Consider the following 18,758-nt stretch of genomic DNA (forward strand, 5'->3'; position numbering starts at 1 on the left):
GGCGGCAGACTCAACATGTCTCTCGTGTTTCTCCACCCCGCTGCCGACTTTAGCGACACGTTTCCTTGACTTTGTGGGAAAGCACAACAAGCTTATCAAACAATGCCGGCCCACCCGCCAGATAACGTCGGCCGGGAGGACGACAAGGTCGCGCTTCTTTCATCTGGCGCTGACTTTGGGACTTTTTTCCACTTCAACCAAAATAGTCTAAATTTAGCCGATTGCTTCCCGCTGTATATTTTTGTAGCTGGCATCAAAGCGGCTGCATGAAGTTCATCAAAGTGTGTTTTGACATTGGCCCAAAGAAGACCCGGAAGACCTCACCGCTCACACTTTATGTGACCCAACCGTTTTCCAAGCTCAAGCAAGTCTACCCATTTTGAATCGTGTACCGCATATCTTTGGTGACCCCTGACCCTTTCGCATGTTCGGGACCTAAACCGTTCAGCGGAGGAGTATCAGATTCAGCCCAACTTTCAAGTCTCCGCTGCAGCTGACTGTTTTACTCAGATGTTCTGCTCAGTTCCGCCTTGCTTGATCTTCCTCACATCCTGATTTGAAACTCAATCTGCGTGCGGCTCATTCGGCGTTTCCTGGCCGTGCATTCCGATATTAGAGGGTGGCACTTGGAAAGGTGCGCGTCTGGCACCGGGGTCGGCTGGAATTCCTGCGGTCTGGTCGGGAGAACGAGCCTTGAAGTGCGTCTACCGCTCTTCTCAGCACTAATGACTTTACCAACATTTTTTTTTTTCCCCTTTCCTTTTTATTGAAGCAGCGGCGCACATCTTGGCCCGTTTTCTGCGGGAGCTCCATGGGAAAAAAATTTTGCTTGCCGTCTGCTCTGGAGATCCTTCTAAGTGACTCCAGTAGCGGCTGACATCCAGTTGCATCATGCGCGATCCGCACCACGGCGACCATGACTCACTCACTCGCTCGCCGCTTCTTCAAATCCGAAGAACCCTGCCCCGTCCGATACGTGCAACTAATGAAGTCAAGATGCGAGAAGTGTTTACTGAGCCTAAAACCTCCATCGGTGTTATTTATTACCGCTTCTGCTCGTCTTTTCTGCCAGTTGAGCTACATCTGGCTCACGCACCCACCGCCGAGTTCTCGGAGGAAGCGGGGGATTACGGCCGATGCTGTTCAGTCTGGCTTTTAGCCGTCCACCTGGCGGTACCGACCCCCTCGGGCTATCATTTCACTCGGGGCCGCTTTTTATGGGCCTTTTTAGTGCTTCTGTAATTCTGTCTTTGGAAAGCAGAGGTCAAGTGGCCAAATGAGCAGATACAACATGTGTGCAATTATCATACAACATGTGTGGCGGGCGGCGTGTGCAAGCTCGGTTCCATCACGAAGCCGAGCTTTGATGAAAACATGCGCAGGAAGCCGAAGAATTGCAGCTTTGCGCCTCAGCACAATGGCGGCTCTGTCAGTCAGTGTTGTTTGAGAGAGGGAGCCTCTTTTGTGCCCCTAGGCACTCATTTTTTTAATTTTTCCAACCGAGTTCAGACCGCAAGTGGGGTGTTTATTTCTTTGTGTTATTTCTCGCAGCCTTTAGTCTTTATCTCACCCCCTTTTGAATTACTGGGCTTCTATCCCAATAAAGTATTTCTCTGTGCCTGACCTATGCTTTCTTTTTTTAAAATGGGCAGCCTTTCAAAGAGCGTACCTGCATTCCTGTCATTTTTGTGAATATCGTCCGTCGGCCTCACGCTGGCGCGCGCACGAGAACAAACAGGATGTCGGCCTCACAGGAATGAAGGAAAACTTCCTGTGTCGGATCCATGAGAAATCCCTACGGTTATTTTTAACTCATTTCCTTAAGCTTTTTGTTCACGCTTCTGAGATTCTTCCTCGGTTTTTGGCCGGCCGATTGATTAAAGGCCTCTCGCCAAAGTGCCTTTCGGGTTCACTTGCGGTACGCGCGGAGCTGCGAGAAGATCTGGCTCCGTCTGGGCCGTCGGCTCCATATTTGATTCTTATAATGGTAACAGATGAGAGATGAGAAAATGAGACATTTTTATGTCATTTTTGCTCAAGCAGCGAGTCCAGCAGTGTTTTGTTTGACAACAGGCAACGAGGTGTGGCAACCCTCGGAAGCATCAGCTTTGGTCCCCCGTCATCGAGTTCACGTTACCGCTCCAAAAGATATCGGATCGGATGTCTGCGACTGGGCTGGTTTTACCTGGCCACTGTTCTTTTGCGCATTGTGCCAAGAAAGGCACGCGTGCCGCATCTTTCGACGTCCATTTTTGATTTGCTGCCGTGTTCGGGAAGGCAAACCGCTCGCTCCATTGTCTTTCCACAGCCGTCCGGCAAAAAGAAAAAGTCCAACAATGAATAAAAAGCCAGCGGCATGTCGTGCGTTGTGTGATGTCATTCCGACGAGTCACCGGAACGCATTGTTTCCAGAAACGTGAAAAAGCGTTTGTCATCGTCGCTTTCTGCTATTTTTGTCGCTTTCTGCTTTTCTAACATTCATTTCCAGCTGAACTTCATCCAGGCAAGCCTGGCACAGCTCGAGTACGGTTTTCTCTTATTTGGACAGCCTAAAAATATGCTCTGTGAGCAGAGCACATATTCATTCTGTTTTCTTTGCCTCCACTGCCTGACAGGAATCAGCTCGGCTTTTCTGTGTGTGTCACAAGTTGTGATTGCTGCCTTACTTCTACGGAAATCTTCTATTCGTCTCTTTTTGTATTCAGACCAATTGGCCTTTTTTTTTGTTCACAGGTCACAAAACAAGACATCATCAAAAACTGAAATAGTTTGTGTGTTGTCTGCTGTGATTTGTCTTTTTAAATCTAGATGTTAGCTGAGCTGCCGGTCTTTAGCTGAGGTCCTTGATCCAGTAGTTTCCGGGACCCCACCCTGACGTTGTCTGGGCCAGATCGGGCCCGTCTGGGTCGGCTGTGCGGCCGCCCACTCTTTTCCCTCCAAGCTGATGACAACCGTGTCTCGTCTGTGAGAAACAAATAAAGCAGCCACTATAAAAACATAGCAAGAGTGGCCAAGCACCAAAAAAGATGGAGAGCTGGTCATCAACGCTCCTATCCGAGCGTAAAGCAAAGAATGCTCGTGTAGGAAAACGTGATCTTTTCCAGCACTCTCTCCAGCGGGAGTTGAAGGTCATAAAGTCGGCTCAGGCGAGGTCGTAAATCAGCTCGGATTAGGGCAGATGGATTTGCTCAACCCGCTCGCCAGTTGGCCATTTGGGCTGCAGCGCTCATTCGAGCGGGATTGCATCCCCTCAACCTTCAGGTGGTCGCCCTCAACTGCTCCTTGGCCACAAACGGTTCTTCCAAAAAGATGTTTATTGCCACTCCCAGTTGAAGTTTGCTGCCCACCTAAACATAAAACAAAGGAAATTACAGGTTGTGTATTTCAAACAACAACATCGCTTCCTTTCAGGAAAGTCTGCTTCGCGGACTGCCAAGAAACAATGCAAGATGTCAAAAGCATCCCGAACTAGAGAAGGAAGAGACCAGAGGGGGTGGCGCTTTTTTTTTTTTTCTTGAACACAGCCGTGGTTGTTTTTTTTTAACGTGCCCTACAAACAAAATTGAGCAGATAATTGTTCACGTTGTCACGCTGGACAAATTATGGCCAAATATGAACGAGAAGAGCGCAAAATGTCAGATGAGGCCGCATTAAAAAAGTGTCGCCGTCTCCCGAGTAGCTCGGCCCCAGCCGTGGAACAAGATAACGTCGCTCGCTCATCAAACCAGTCGAGCAGCTTGCGGGAGAAAATCAGCGACCCTGCCCACCAGCTATTGTTGTTATCCATTTTCTAGAAGGACGAAAAAAAAAAGTCTCAAATGTCAAAGGATGGGAATGGCACGGCACCAAATGAAAACAAAGCTTGGCTTTGAATGGAGGAGAAGACGTGGGCAGTACGCAGTAAGCGCCAAACGTGTTTCACATTTCGGTAGTATTTGAGGCCTAAGATGGGGTCGGCCAGAAATAAAGCATCTCTGCTCGCTTTTTTTTTTTTTTGCTTCTTCTAAACACAGGAAGTGCCGAGTGCTATCGCCGCAGGAGGAAGCAAAATCAAGTTAACTACTAAATTCAGTTAGGCGCCCAAAATGAAGGAAATCTCCTCCCTGCTTTGTGACCTCTTTGGCTTTGCCTTATTTTGCAGCCATTTCAGCTGTTTTTGTGACGGATTTTGTCTTCATTGTGTTCAAGAAAGCCAGTTTACTCAATCGATTCGGCCCTGGATGCGATTTCCTGTCGCTGATTCGGAATTGGAAGCAGAAAAAAGACCCGTTGCTCTTCGCCTGCGCTTTCGTACGCATGACTGGCTGAGAAAACGAGACAAACGGCTCGGCTGGGCTCCGGCGGGCTCGATGTCTGGATTTCAGAGACTTTGTTTTCTGTTCTTACGTAATCATCCAACAACAAGCCCATTCAGTGCAATTGACTGCAACTGTCATTGTACAAAAACATGAAGTCTCACTTTCTATTTTTATGCTAAAATATTGCTGATGATGTTCACTGTGATGGAGACACCAAAGCGGCCTTATATTAACGAAGCTCATAGATCGTAATGAAGATGTAGAGCTAGTCAAAAGTAAAAAAAAATGCCCAAAAAATGGAGGCAACCAAGTCGGGATCACATGTAGTTGTACAAACATTCCTGGTGTAATTCTGCACATCTGCTTTGCATGTTGCTGCCCTCCTGCGTGGCTTTTGCTCAACTCACTTTAGCATCGTGTTTGCTTCATTGGTAGCTTCCACACATTTTTTTCTTTTAACCGTTTAGTTTTATATTTGAATTTGGAGCCGTTTTACAGTTACGTACAAGATGTTCAAGCTTGTACTACTGTATTACCAACCCAATTCAATGTGAACTGAAAATTGCGATAATAATCAGAATCATCTTTTGAAATGTATATTTTCAGAAATGAGCATTAAATCTGCGTCTTTACGGCTGTTTGGATGTGCAAGTGTTGCAAATGAGATGACCTGTGAGTACCAAAGATGCCGTGAAGAGGAGTTCCTTGTTGTGGCCGAATGCAAAACTAGCAAGCTAGCTCTCATATATTTTTCTTTTTTATTCCAAATATCTTTGGTTAACTAGAAAATAAAATGCTGATCGTTTCTTTTGTCTTTCGATGCTGTGAAGAGGAATTCCTTGTTGTGGCCGAATGCGAAACTAGCAAGCTAGCTCTCATAAGTTTTTCTTTTTCTATTTTAAATATCTTTGCTTAACTCGAAAATAGAACGCTGGTCGTTTTTTGCGTCTTTCGGTGCTGTTGTGGCCGCATGCTAAACTAGCAAGCTAGCTCTCATACGTCACATCATGACTTGGGAACTTAAAACGTTTTGTAACAGACTTGAGAGCAGTTTGAGTTTCAAAGTGGCGGACTTTTGTTGTTTTAAGCGCAGGATGAGATGACAGCGCTCAGCTGACATTGTGGTTGCGGTGTTTGGAGGCCAAGCAAGCACGGCGGCTGACTGAGGAGTGCTAGCTAGGGTGCTGAATGTCAACTCAGGAAGTGAGATCATCACCAAAGTCCCCCAAATTTAAACTGGGCTCTGACTGTGGAGTTTCTGCCACCCACTCAGTCGTTACGGATAGCGAAACGAACACACACATTTGCTGTTGGATTTAAAAACAAGTGTCAGTGTTCCGTGCATTTCGCTCACCGCTGAGGCTCATCAAATAGCAGCCTTCATGTTTCAAACACAAACACGTAAACATCAAATTGTCTTCTATATCTGCTCACGTAAGCAAAACACTTTCAGCCCAGTTGTTGTTTTTTTTTAATTTGATCTTTGTCACTCATAACCATTCATTGTGCCAGATGTTGCGCTGAAACATGAAAAGTTTTTTTTTTCCAGAACTCTATGAACCTACCAGACGTTGCACTGACCCACATGAAAACGTTTTATGCATGATTTTTTTCAGAACTCTATGAACCTGCCTCCAGACAAAGCCCGGCTCCTCAGGCAGTACGACAATGAGAAGAAGTGGGACCTGATTTGCGACCAGGTATGCTGGCCTCAACTTATCACATCTTCTCTTCAGTGAATGAACAAAAAAAAGAGTTCATCTTGTTTGGCCTACAGGAAAGGTTTCAAGTGAAGAATCCACCTCACACTTACATCCAGAAAATCCGCGGCTACTTAGACCCCGGCGTCACCAGAAAGGTCGCCAACTCTCGCCGTGAACTGCAAAGCGTCTCATAGGTGTACGTAAACAAACACTCTGCTCTCCTTGTGTCTCGCAGAAGTTCCGCAGGAGAGTACAAGAGTCTACCAAAGTCTTAAGGGAGCTGGAGATCTCTTTGAGGACAAACCACATTGGGCAAGTGTTCATTTTCCTGCTCTCCATCTGTTTGTAAGTGTCTGAAGGAAAGGCTGGCATTGTTTGTCCTTTCTTTCCCCGGATGGCCCTCCCATTGTTTGGAGTTGCCAAGCTCCGCAGCTCCACTGGATGTGGCCGAGCCTCCCGATGCCCAGATGGTTGCCATTGTGCCGCCGCGTCCGCTCCCCCATCGAGCGCTTAACAGGAAGCTTTGTTGTGTATGCTGGCCTGGCCGGCTGGCCGACTTTTGTACATGGAAAAACGCGTGCGTGGATACTTGGAAGTTGACACCTTTTGCTCAGCAAGCAGAATCTATTGTGATGTTATGACATCACAACTTTCCAAAGCTACATTCATAAAACCCTGTGCAGCACAAAAAAAAAAAACAATGTGAAAGACAGGCCACAAATGGACCTCGGGCTGTCGTTTGGACACCACTGCATGAAGCTATTTGAACACAAGTTGTGCAGCACCACATGAGGACAGACAGTATAAGCCGGGCTGTGGACCGTTACCGGTCTGTGAATCATTTGGTACTGGGCCGCACAAGAAAGAATAAATAATGGATTATTTTACACCTCGGAGACATGTACATAACATAACATTACTCATGGTATGTTGTTGGTGCGATGTTTTGAGGATGCTGCAAGTAAATTTGCATAGGAATACACAGTGGATTCACGTTTTTCGTATCATTATATTATACTGTGGTATTCACATACAGAATTCCCTCATGGAACTAAGGGTTGAAGTGTGTTTTGGGTTGATGGTGTTTATGTGGTGACGTACTTCCGTGTTGTTCTGCTATATAATTGGCTAGAAAGACGGTGACGTGTAAGATTGTGGTTGGTTTGTTTTGCGGAAATGGAATAGTTCAAACACGGACGATTTTTGCGAAGAAAACCTCCATAAACAATGTGTACTCGGTGTTTTTTATTTATTTATTGATGATATTTCTTTATTAATGCATTTGATTTTAATTTTCGAGAATAGTTTTGAGAAGTTTTCTTCGCAAAAATCGTGACGTCATCAAACACCGGTCCGCGAAAATATTGGCTGACAGTAATGCGGTCCGTGGTGCTAAAACGCGAAGTTTATATGAAGACACTTTTTAATCGGGGATTTCTTGTTCCAAACGAGCCCTGTTTTTAGTTTTATTTTACAAATCTTAAAACACTGGATTACGAGACTGCTATGCAATTAGGAAAAAAGATTTGCCATCTGGTGCGACGCTGCCCTTTGCTGTAAATGTCAAATTGCCGCTGCTTTAAAGACGGCTTCAACTTTTCCAGAGCGTTTGTGTGACTAAAAGGGGGAAGAAAAAAAAATCTTTCAATGCATTTCCCAGAAGAGGAATAAGGTGGGATCGTTTTCAGGAGAATGGCGAGCGTGCTTTATTACAACGTCTGAGTCTTATTCCTGCCACGGCCAAGAAAATAGGAGCTCGCCGCAGTAGGGGGGGGGGGGGGGGGGGGGGGGGGCGACGAAGGGGTCACGGTTGGGGTGTGGGGGGGGGTGTCTGGTTAGTAGACAGGAAAGCAATGATCATGGGCGCCTCCTCAGAAGCAGCCCGCCTCTTTCCCCTTCACCTCAACTGCTTTGTTGGTTTCCTCTGTTGCAGGGCTGGCCTTCCTCCCTCCATCCCTCCCTCCCTTTCCCTTTTCCTGCCGCTTGCTTTCCTGTCCATCTCAAGAAATCATTCAAATAAGACACATTCCTCTCTGTTTGATTCAACCGCAAACCTCGTGTTTGAAGCAGAAAATCCCCAACTGATACTCCCTTCACGTGTTTTTGTTCCTATGCAGCGGCCGTCGTGTTTTCGGTTTCCGTACAAATGTCCTTTGCTTTCCGTTCCATCATTTCCTGTCCCCCTTCACTTGTGACAAAATTCCTGTATGATCGCATTTAAGTGATGTTCTCCAGTGCATCTTGAGCCCAACAAATCTTCTGCTTTGCACTCCCATCCAAAGGTGTGAACGCTAAGGGTATTTCCCTCCTCCCGCATCATAGGTGGGTCCGGGAGTTCCTCAACGATGAGAACAGAGGTCTTGACGTCTTGGTGGAGTACCTCTCCTTTGCCCAGTGCGCTGTCATGTGAGTATTTTTTCTAAAAGGAAGCGGGTGGAGCTGCGGCCGCTGAGTCGGCACGTTGCAGAGCTGCTTGTGCATCCCAAACGCGTTCTTTGGATGTGTCGCTTGACCTTGGGCAAGCTGGATGACCTTACGGTTGAAGCTTAAGCGCAACGAGCGCCATTTTCTTTGCTGAGCTTTCTCATGCGGCTGTGTGATGCTCTTGCCATAACGCTCACCTCGCTCCCCTTAACCTGACCCCTCCCCCACCTGCATCTGCTCTACGCCTCTCTGTCCGCCTGTGCGTGTGGCCCAGGTTGGATTTTGAGGGGCTGGAGAATGGCGAGGATGGCGGCTTCTTGGACAAGGCCAAATCTTGGAGCAGGTCCATCGAGGATTTGCACCAGATGAGCCCTCAGCCCTTCTGCAACACGCTGGTGCGCTCGGCCCGCCAGTCTGTCCTCCGGTATGTATCGCTGAGCTGTCCGCTGTTACCTGTTGACGACTTGCCCGTGTCCTGCTCACCCGCCTGCCCTAATGGCCGCCGTGGACATGCTCGTGCTGGTGCTGTCGGGCCTATGTGAAGAAAGGTCTCAGTGGACGAGCGCTAACTTTGCCCACCTGTTGCAGCTACGGCTCGCTCTCCGGCAGCAAAACCATCAAGAACTCGAGACTCGTCAGCCAGAAGGATGACGTGCACGTGTGCATCTTGTGCTTGCGAGCCATCATGAACTACCAGGTGCTTCCTGCGTGCCGCTTCCTCCGTGCTGCGTCTGGACCCCCGTTAGACTCTCACCACATCCTCTTGTCTGTCTCTCTGCTCTTCTCGCAGTACGGCTTCAACATGGTCATGTCTCACGCGCATGCGGTCAATGAAATTGCTCTCAGTTTGAACAACAAAAGCTCACGGTAAGAATCAGCAACATCTCAGCGTCCCCCAAAATGCTCTTGAAGGTGACGTCGTGCGCCGTCCTGATACTTTTAGGACAAAGGCCTTGGTCCTGGAGCTGCTGGCTGCCGTGTGCCTGGTTCGAGGAGGTCACGAGATCATCCTGTCAGCGTTTGACAACTTCAAAGAGGTTCGCCAGCTTAGTCCGACATTTGATCAAACGCAAAGGAAAAATACTTTTGACCACAAACTCAAAGCTGCTGACACAACATTTGGATTTTTACCTTTAGCAGCCTGATGTTGATTAAGTAGACGAAAAAAAGGGCAAATGAATTGCGAGGATGCACTGAGGCCTGCAAGGCCGTCATGCAGCGATGAAAGTTGAGGAGCTCTGGGAGTTGTCACCTCCACACAGGGTGGAGGGGAAGCCCTGTGGTGACCCCTCAGAGGTCACCAGATGTCAGACAAGAAAAATAAGCCTCAAGTCCCCGATGAGGACTGCACATTCTTAGCGGACGGGCATCTTCCTGATCAGAATTCCAGAAGGAGGGGGAGAAAACCAGCCGCTCGTCAAAACAAGATCTTAAATAGGGCTTTGTCGGATTGTTCCAAATGTCGTCCACTGTTGTTTATTTACAGTGTCGGCTCATTTTTGTTTTTTGTTTTATTAGGACCGAAAAAGAATTTGCTGGGAAAACATGCCATTATTTATTTATCCCCTTCTTTGGGTATTTTTGGTCGATATTCTTTGCCCTGCCGTGACTGCTGACGATGAGAAGTTGTTTGAAACCAAAATCAGGCCTTGGGACATTTTCAGATCTTATTCAAATCCAAATCATTCAATATGTTTTTGTGCAATTGTGCTTTTCAGGTGTGTAAGGAGAAGCATCGTTTTGAACGGCTGATGGATTTCTTCCGTAGCGAGGAGGGCAACATCGACTTCATGGTAAGCGGCGCCGCTTTACGTCTTTCGCTGCCCGCCGCCAAGACGTCAACGTGTCCTTTGGGGCCCAGGTGGCTTGCATGCAGTTCATCAACATCGTGGTCCACTCGGTGGAGGACATGAACTTCAGAGTTCACCTGCAGTTTGAATTCACCAAGCTAGGACTGGATGACTACCTGGAGGTAAAACTATCAGAGGAGATCACCCTGGAGACGTGACGTGACGGGACTTTCCCCTCCATCAGAAATGTAAACACACCGAGAGCGACAAGCTATCGGTGCAGATCCAGGCCTACCTGGACAACGTGTTTGACGTGGGCGGCCTGCTGGAAGATGCCGAGACCAAGAACGCGGCGCTGGAAAAGGTGGAGGAACTGGAGGAGCACCTGTCTCATGTAAGTGCGGAGCTGACTGCCCGATCTGTGCGCGCACGTACGCTATGCAACCTAATGTTGCTAATGCTAATATTATCCTTCTCTGTGGTTCATACGCGGTTTGTGGGGAAGTTTGGAATGCACCTAACAATCCCAATATTGTTCTCACGCTGGCTCCTTCCATCTTTGCATCCCACGCTGCCTTGTAACGAGCATGGAAAAGCTCGTAGGCAGCCCTGACATCATGGTCGGAATTTCATCACAAACGCTCTCAGGAATGATGAGGGAGGATAAGGGAGGCGCAATTCCAGCGCAACATGTGCGTTCTTCATATTGACAAAAAGAGCTGCGTCACGTGCTTGCTGCATCGTGCCGCATCATGCTGCCGGCGGGCGGTATCATATTTCTCCTCGAGGATGCGCCGTGTAAATGGGAACGGATACGGCAGGCAAACATCTCGCTGCTGCTGCGGTGAAGGTGGAATTCACCTCCTCTCTTCGCCAGGTGACGGAGAAGCTTCTGGAGGTTGAGAATGAAACCATGATGAAAGTGGCTGACTTGGAGAAGGTCCTCCTCCAGAAGGATAAAGATCTTCAAGCAATTCGGGTAAGCCAGAGGGAGGAGCCTTCAAAAGCTCAGGTGGCATGTCTCGCTTTCAGAAGCTTTGAACTCAATCAGTACGATGGCAAATTAGGTAGGCAGGAAGCAGGATGTTTTTTCAGCTTGTGAAGTCACGCTTTTGTGCTCTACGTCGCCCCCCGGTGGCGGCTCAGGAGACGTACGAGTCGACCAACACGCAGGTCACCACCCTGAGGAGGGTGCTGAAGGAGAAGGACGCCGCCTTCCAGAGGCACTTCAACATTGAGAGGCGGCTGCTGGAGCTGGAGCAGCAAGGCACCATCCGCCTGCACAAGAAGCCCGATGGAGACATCGCCATCGAGCCGCTCGGCGTCAGGGGCGATGCGGCGGGCGCCGGCCTCGCCATCCCCCTCGCCGACTTCGGGGCGCTACCTTTGGCCTCGGCGGCAGCCACGTCCGACCCGGGGCTACTCGATTCCAGTTTGCCTCCGGCCAGTGAAGCTCCGCCCCCGCCGCCTCCACCGCCTCCTCCTCCTCCTCCACTTCCTTCGACCACAAGTGAGCCTCCACGCAGCTGTGGCATTTTGTGGGCTTCTACTTTTACTCCTCCATAATAATATTTTCACTCCTGATTTGCTCCAGGTACGCCACCACCTCCACCTCCTCTGGCTCCTCCTCTGCCTGACGCTTCTCCTTCTGTCATCCTGAGCGTGGGTCTCTCCGGTGAGAGCACTTTTTTTGCTCGTCTTGACCGCAACTCTTGACTGTGGCGTCAAACTCGGTCGCTTTGTTGCAGCTATTCGAATCAAGAAGCCCATCAAGACAAAGTTCCGCCTACCTGTGTTTAACTGGACCGCCCTGAAGCCCAATCAGATCAACGGAACCGTGTTCAATGAGATCGATGACGAACGGGTGCTGGAGGTACATCGAACGAGCGGCTGGCCGTATTTGCCGACTGGCTTCCTCAGTTAGGAGTTGACTTTGTGACCAATGGCCTGTGTGCAGGAACTGGATTTGGAGAGGTTCGAGGATCTCTTTAAAACCCGTGCACAGGGTCCCATTGTGGATCTGTCATGCACAAAAAGCAAAGTGGCTCAGAAGGCGGTGAACAAAGTCACGCTGCTGGACGCTAATCGCTCCAAGAACTTGGCCATCACGCTGAGGAAGGCAAACAAGAGCACAGAGGAGATCTGCAAAGCCATAGAGAAGTATTCAACCCATACCTTTCGTCTTTTCAAAGGAATTCAGACATTTGTTTTCAAATACATGACACACGTTTGAGATCATTGCTGAGAATGAAGTGGTTAGCCGCGGTGGGATAAACGATTTCAGTTTTCCTGATTTTGTTTTTGTCACTAAAACGTGGTCCAGTGACGCACTTGAGCCCCACCTAGCATAAGTCATCTCCTCCTCCACTACATCCAAACTTGGGTGCTTATGTTAGCATCTGCGGTGGTCCGTTCAAATTGCCAAATGCACTTAGGGCTAGCTAGCTGGATAGCGAGCTAGCTAGCTAGCCCTACCTAACTGCATTTGGATAGCTAGCTAGCCTTAATTGGCTAGCTAGCCAGCTAGTTATCCTGAAAATGCATCTTCCATTTCCATATTCTGCTGAAGTGGATGCTTTAGAGTGCCTCGTTGTCACTCGTGAGAAAGGGAAAAACCCCGTGGTGGGATATGGTACAACCTTTAAGGCTCAAACATGTTGTTACATTTTGCTAATGTCTGCCTAGATTCGACCTGAAGGCCTTACCGGTGGACTTTGTGGAGTGTCTGATGCGCTTCCTGCCCACGGAAGCAGAGGTCAAAGTTCTTCGTCAGTACGAACGGGACCGCCGTCCGTTGGAGCAGCTGGCCGAAGAGGACCGTTTCATGCTCTCGTTCAGCAAAATCGAGAGGCTCACGCAGAGGATGAACATCATCACCTTTGTGGGCAACTTTGCCGACAACGTGGGCCTGCTCACGCCGCAACTCAACGGCATCATCGCCGCTTCCGGCTCGGTCAAATCCTCGCCAAAGTTAAAACGAATGCTCGAGGTTGGTTTTTGAAAGCGCTTCCAAACGGGAGCGCCTTGCCTTAACTCTTCTGCCGGACTTTCAGATCATCTTAGCCTTGGGCAACTATATGAATAGCAGTAAGCGAGGCTGCGTTTACGGCTTCAAATTGCAAAGTCTCGATCTGGTGAGGAAAGTCGGCGAGCGCTCATTTATCGTCTCGGCCTCCTAACCCGGACGGTTTTGTTTTTACCGCGCAGTTGCTGGACACCAAGTCGACAGACAGGAAAATGACGCTGCTCCACTACATCGCTCTCATCGTGAAGGAGAAATACGTGGAGCTGGCCAACTTCTACAATGAACTGCACTTTGTGGATAAAGCCGCAGCAGGTGAGCGAGCGCGCGTGCTGGCCGTTTTTGATGGGAAGCCGGCTCATTTCCTCGCCCTCTCCAAGTGTCGCTGGAAAACGTTCTGCTGGATGTGCGGGAGCTGGGTAAAGGCATGGAGCTGATCCGGAGAGAATGCAGTCTCCACGACCACTCGGTCCTGAAGGCCTTTGTCCAGGCCAGTGAGACCCAGCTGGAGAAGCTGCAGCGAGACGCCAAGACAGCCGAGGTAGGAGACGTCGAGCCCGTGGCGCCAATCCCGCCTCACGCCAAACGACGGTGCTGAGCTCGTTCTAATCGTAGGAAGCCTTCAACAATGTGGTCAACTACTTTGGAGAGAGCGCCAAGACCACTCCACCGTCCGTCTTCTTCCCCGTCTTTGTGCGCTTCATCAAGGCCTACAAGGTGACGTCGCACACATGGCAAGGAAAAGCACATTTCAGGAAGCCCCCCACCATCCCCCGACTCCCCCTCCCTCCCCCATCCCAGGCAGGCAGATTTGTGTGGGCCCCGCCCGGTCCGGTCCGAGGCCAAATAACAGGAAAGGCCCGCTGTTGGGCTGCAGCTGTGCTCTTTAGACAGCTTCTTCCCTCTGGTGGCTTCCTGACATTGTTCTCGCTCCAGATTGATGGGGTCCACTTGCGGAAATGTGCGGCACAAAGACTTGTGCGTATACGGCTCTGATAAAGCAATAGTTCGGGTACATGGGCCTCTCGGAGTCTGCTTCCGGGCCACTTTCGAGTTATGAGTCAACGTAGAGTTAACGGTAACATTTTTGTCTCATGAAATGAAATAAAATAAAAAAGGAGAGTTTATTAAAAATAAAAAATAACTGGAAAGACATTTAAATTCATTTAAATTTCTCGTTACTGACGGCCTGGTCTATTTCAGGATGCCGTGGAGCACAACGAACAAAGGAAGAAGCAGGAGCAAGCCATGAGGGAAAAGTTACTGGCCCAGGAGGCCAAGCAGCACAACCCCAAGGTGCGCTCCACGCCCACCCGCCCGCTGCTGACCAAAAGAATGGTCCCGACTACAAGTGCCCGCCGCCGCTTGTGTTTCAGATTCAGGCTCACAAGAAGAGGCAGCAGCAGCAGGAGCTGATCGCAGAGCTGCGCAAGCGCCAGGCTAAAGACCACCGGCCCGTGTACGAGGGGAAGGACGGCACCATCGAGGACATCATCACAGGTGGGCCGGCCCCCACCGTGGTGGTCCACTACTCGGCTCCTTTGAAATGCACCTTGTGCTATGTGGCGCGCGCCGAGCCCTGCCGTCTGGAATCCGACACGTAGCCAATTTCCAAGGCATTAAGATACGGGAGAGAACGGCGCAATTCCAAATAGCTACTGTCAGACTTCAGGCAAAAAAAAAAAAAAAACTACCAGAACATCTGAACTTTCTCCAGACATTGTGTTATGCACTGTGATAAGAGGGTGTGCGCATTTATGCAAGCACAGCTGTATATTTTTGCTTAACCTCTGGAAAAAAAAAAAAAAATTTCTTTTTTTAATCGTGTTACAGGGTGGGAAAGGTTTGGAACGAATTAGCGTTTCAACAGGGGTGTGTAGACTTTTGGTTTACCAGAAGACGAAGTGGCGTCACAGCCTCAGGGTTAGCGTGTGCACTAATTTTTGTTTTCCTGCTCCTAATGAATGAAAACTTGACACGTACGTAAGCCAAGCTGGCAACCCAGCGCCAGCCGTCCATCTCCCTGATGCCGCCCGCCCGCGTGAGCGTGTTCCAGTGTTCCCCGCTGATAAAGACATGTTCTCTCCCCCCTCCCAGTCCTGAAGAGCGTGCCCTTCACAGCCCGCACGGCTAAACGCGGCTCACGGTTCTTCTGTGAAGCCAACCTCTGCGACGACTCCAACTGCTAGCCCCTCCCCCTTTAACGCCAAGGTTGTCCAGGTGTCTCTTGTATGCCCCCCCCCCCTTCCCGTCACTTTGCATGCAGCATGATCCTCGTCACTCCACTCCATCCAACAGCCGCTGCGCACTAACTTGGGTCGTCCTTTTATTTGTGAGAAGAGTCGGTCGGTCGGCCAAACCTCTTTGCAAAGTGTACAAAAATGCTGATACATGCAAAGTACAAACCAAGCTAACACGCTCGGAACGTAAATGGCGTTACGTTAGCCCCGCCCCCGTCATGGCGAAGAGGTTTGACTTCATAGGTTTGACCCGCAATGCTTTCTTTCATGAGACTAACTTTGTTGGTGTCGGTTTTCCCCGCTAACTTCTCCATTCCTCAACCACCCATTGTTTTTCATCTTCCCTTTCAGCCCAAATGAAGATTTTTGACAGTATTTCCTAAAGGAGGGTAAGCAGGGTAGGGCCAAGCTGAGCTTTGTCTCGTCCGCCCGCTGCTTAAGTCGTGTCGGTCGCTTCAGTCCATCTCATATGACTCCGCCGCACAAACTCGCTTCATTTAGACAAAAAGGCCGTCCATCACCCCTGGCCTTTCTCCGCCATCTTCATCATCATCATCCTCACCTGCTCCTTTATGTTGCATGTTGTCCAGTGTTCATTCAATGGTGTTTTGTCCCGTGTCGATTGTTGCCGTCTGCTCAACAGGCTCTCACAATGAACGCATATATATATATATATATATATATATATATTTTTTTTTTTTATATTTCAAAATAATTCCAATCAAGGCAGAATATGCACGTTAACATCTCATCGTGTTGGTGTCCGTAAAGAACATGAGGACATTCAAAATCAATTCCAATGAAGTTGGGACAGCAAAATAACAAATTTGTAGGAAGTCACACGTGAGTTGTGTTGCGCCTGTTGACGGCTGATGTTATTAGCGCTCAACTGTGATATTTTTTTTTGCTTTGGTGTCTTTCCGAAAAGCTTTGAATTTCAACAGACACACGCAGTCTGTTGACATCCAAGGCTTTGGGAATTTGTCCCTCGCGCAGCAAGCCGTTGTGAGCAAAATAATGGACGAGAGGAATTTGGACCATCTAACGTTTGTCCGCCTTCCCTCCCTCCCCTCCCCCTTCTCATGCCTACTCACAGATCTGCGAAACCAGCCTTACCTGCGAGCTGACGCCCTGATCCGGAACGGTTGGAAGAGACCCTAAACCACTTATTGATCACTTAAACCGCCTGCCTTCCTTTGCTATAACCTTCCTGGCCTTGTTGCCCGTCAGCCGGCCGGGGCTGTAAAAGAAAAGGGGGGAGGGGGGGGGGGGGGTCAGAATAAAGGCCTTGTTGTAGCTGGCTAATTTATTTATTTATAAAAGGCCTTTTTCCAGCCACTTTAAAAAAGTGAAGCACAAAGGAGCGTCGAGTGAGCTCGCAAGCCGGTGAGAGGAGCTGATGGACTTGCATCTTTTTCGTCGACACGGGCGTCAATGATGCAGCCATTGGGATATTTTCTTTTTTTTCAAAGACTTGCAGAAAAACATGCTTGCTGTTGCATGATGGATGCACACGGTGGTCTCTCAAGCCACAGGTCGGGGGTTCCAGCCCCCCCTGGTGGTGAGTCTGCCCTTGAGCAAGAGGAAGGAAGCAAGTAGCGACAGCCTGTTTGCCGCCAAAAGTTGTTGCTTCAAATGTGCCTTTGTTGTTATGTCTTCATATTTGTATCATATTTGGAAGAATGTATTTCCATTGCCTATGTTGTCGCCTTATGACTCCAGATGCCAAAGAGCAGTTCTTTCACAATGCAGACGGATCAAAAAAGTAGACGCTCTAGGACAGGGGTGTCGACCTCCAGTCCTCGGGGGCCGCGTTCCAATATGTTTTCCAAGTTACCCTCGTTAAACACACCTGAGTGAAAAGATCAGTTCATTTTCATGTCCTGCAGGAGCCTAACTTTTGACACAGGTGCATTTAACGAGGGAATCTTGGAAAACGTGTTGGAACGCGGCCCTGAGGACTATAGCTTGACAACTGTGACCTTTGACCATGATATTTCCCTAATAAAGTGGCCTGTTATTAGGTACACTTGAAAATGGCGGTGTACCTAATGGAGTGGCCGTGTGATTCCCTCGTTAAGCGCACCTGCGTGAAAAGTTTTAGCTCCTTCAGAACGTGAAAGTGACCAAAAACTTTTCACGCAGGTGCGCTTAATGAGGGTCACGTGGAAAACATGTTGGAACGCGGCCCCGAGGACTAGAGCTTGACACCTGTGACCTTTGACCATGATATTTCCCTAATAAAGTGGCCTGTTATTAGGTACACTTGAAAATGGCGGTGTACCTAATGGAGTGTCCGTGTGCTTCCCTCGTTAAGCGCACCTGCGTGAAAAGTTTTAGCTCCTTCAGAACGTGAAAGTGACCAAAAACTTTTCACGCAGGTGCGCTTAATGAGGGTCACGTGGAAAACATGTTGGAACGTGGCCCCGAGGACTAGAGCTTGACACCTGTGACCTTTGACCATGATATTTCCCTAATAAAGTGGCCTGTTATTAGGTACACTTGAAAATGGCGGTGTACCTAATGGAGTGTCCGTGTGATTCCCTCGTTAAGCGCACCTGCGTGAAAAGTTTTAGCTCCTTCAGAACGTGAAAGTGACCAAAAACTTTTCACGCAGGTGCGCTTAATGAGGGTCACGTGGAAAACATGTTGGAACGTGGCCCCGAGGACTAGAGCTTGACACCTGTGACCTTTGACCATGATATTTCCCTAATAAAGTGGCCTGTTATTAGGTACACTTGAAAATGGCGGTGTACCTAATGGAGTGTCCGTGTGCTTCCCTCGTTAAGTGCACCTGCGTGAAAAGTTTTAGCTCCTGCAGAACGTGAAAGTGGCTAAAACTTTTCACGCAGGTGTGTTTAACGAGGGTAACATGGAAAACATATTGGAACGCGGCCCCGAGGACTAGAGCTTGACACTTGTGACCTTTGACCATATTTCCCTAATAAAGTGGCCTGTTATAAGGTACACTTGAAAATGGCGGTGTACCTAATGGAGTGTCCGTGTGCGTCCCTCGTTAAGTGCACCTGCGTGAAATGTTTTAGCTCCTGCAGAACGTGAAAGCGGCTAAAACTTTTCATGCAGGTGCGCTTAACGAGGGTCACTTGGAAAACATGTTGGATTGCGACCCTCGAGGACTGGAGTTTGACACCCCTGCTCTAAGATGTTTTCCCGTTTCTTTCGGCAGAAGTGATCCTTTTTTTTTTGACAATATATAAAGATGATCAATTAACGTACAATCAAATCAAGACATTTACTTGAAAAATGATCCTGCATCGATG

General features: G+C 48.8%; 1 protein-coding gene and 1 long non-coding RNA gene across 5 annotated transcripts in view; one reads left to right on the forward strand and one right to left on the reverse strand.

Annotated features, from left to right (window-relative positions):
• The window catches only part of fmnl3 (formin-like 3), an 18,674-nt gene extending 1,497 nt beyond the window's left edge, over positions 1-17,177 (forward strand). The window contains exons 2-26 of one of the 4 annotated variants that reach the window (XM_037239129.1): positions 5,915-5,998; positions 6,076-6,156; positions 6,237-6,313; positions 8,324-8,407; positions 8,700-8,849; positions 9,014-9,122; positions 9,216-9,292; positions 9,369-9,462; positions 10,144-10,218; positions 10,287-10,397; positions 10,460-10,609; positions 11,093-11,194; positions 11,362-11,725; positions 11,810-11,890; positions 11,964-12,088; positions 12,173-12,375; positions 12,901-13,204; positions 13,269-13,349; positions 13,423-13,552; positions 13,618-13,778; positions 13,853-13,954; positions 14,441-14,533; positions 14,614-14,737; positions 15,829-15,866; positions 16,574-17,177. In XM_037239129.1, coding sequence (XP_037095024.1) covers positions 5,915-5,998; positions 6,076-6,156; positions 6,237-6,313; positions 8,324-8,407; positions 8,700-8,849; positions 9,014-9,122; positions 9,216-9,292; positions 9,369-9,462; positions 10,144-10,218; positions 10,287-10,397; positions 10,460-10,609; positions 11,093-11,194; positions 11,362-11,725; positions 11,810-11,890; positions 11,964-12,088; positions 12,173-12,375; positions 12,901-13,204; positions 13,269-13,349; positions 13,423-13,552; positions 13,618-13,778; positions 13,853-13,954; positions 14,441-14,533; positions 14,614-14,737; positions 15,829-15,860 — 2,994 coding nt within the window. In that variant the 3' untranslated portion in view covers positions 15,861-15,866; positions 16,574-17,177. Of the gene's footprint in view, positions 1-5,914; positions 5,999-6,075; positions 6,157-6,236; positions 6,314-8,323; positions 8,408-8,699; positions 8,850-9,013; positions 9,123-9,215; positions 9,293-9,368; positions 9,463-10,143; positions 10,219-10,286; positions 10,398-10,459; positions 10,610-11,092; positions 11,195-11,361; positions 11,726-11,809; positions 11,891-11,963; positions 12,089-12,172; positions 12,376-12,900; positions 13,205-13,268; positions 13,350-13,422; positions 13,553-13,617; positions 13,779-13,852; positions 13,955-14,440; positions 14,534-14,613; positions 14,738-15,334; positions 15,449-15,828; positions 15,867-16,573 lie in introns of all 4 variants that reach the window. The other 3 variants (XM_037239114.1, XM_037239121.1, XM_037239137.1) reach the window with 3 other exon arrangements.
• Positions 17,178-17,276: 99 nt separating this feature from the next.
• LOC119115029 lies at positions 17,277-18,638 on the reverse strand. Its single transcript, XR_005096093.1, has 2 exons — positions 18,606-18,638; positions 17,277-17,431 (listed from the first exon to the last, which is right to left on the reverse strand). It is a non-coding gene; the product is annotated as an uncharacterized LOC119115029 (long non-coding RNA).
• Positions 18,639-18,758: the final 120 nt, after the last annotated feature.

Source organism: Syngnathus acus, chromosome 2 (assembly GCF_901709675.1).
Source record: "Syngnathus acus chromosome 2, fSynAcu1.2, whole genome shotgun sequence".
Taxonomy (NCBI): Eukaryota; Metazoa; Chordata; class Actinopteri; order Syngnathiformes; family Syngnathidae; genus Syngnathus; species Syngnathus acus.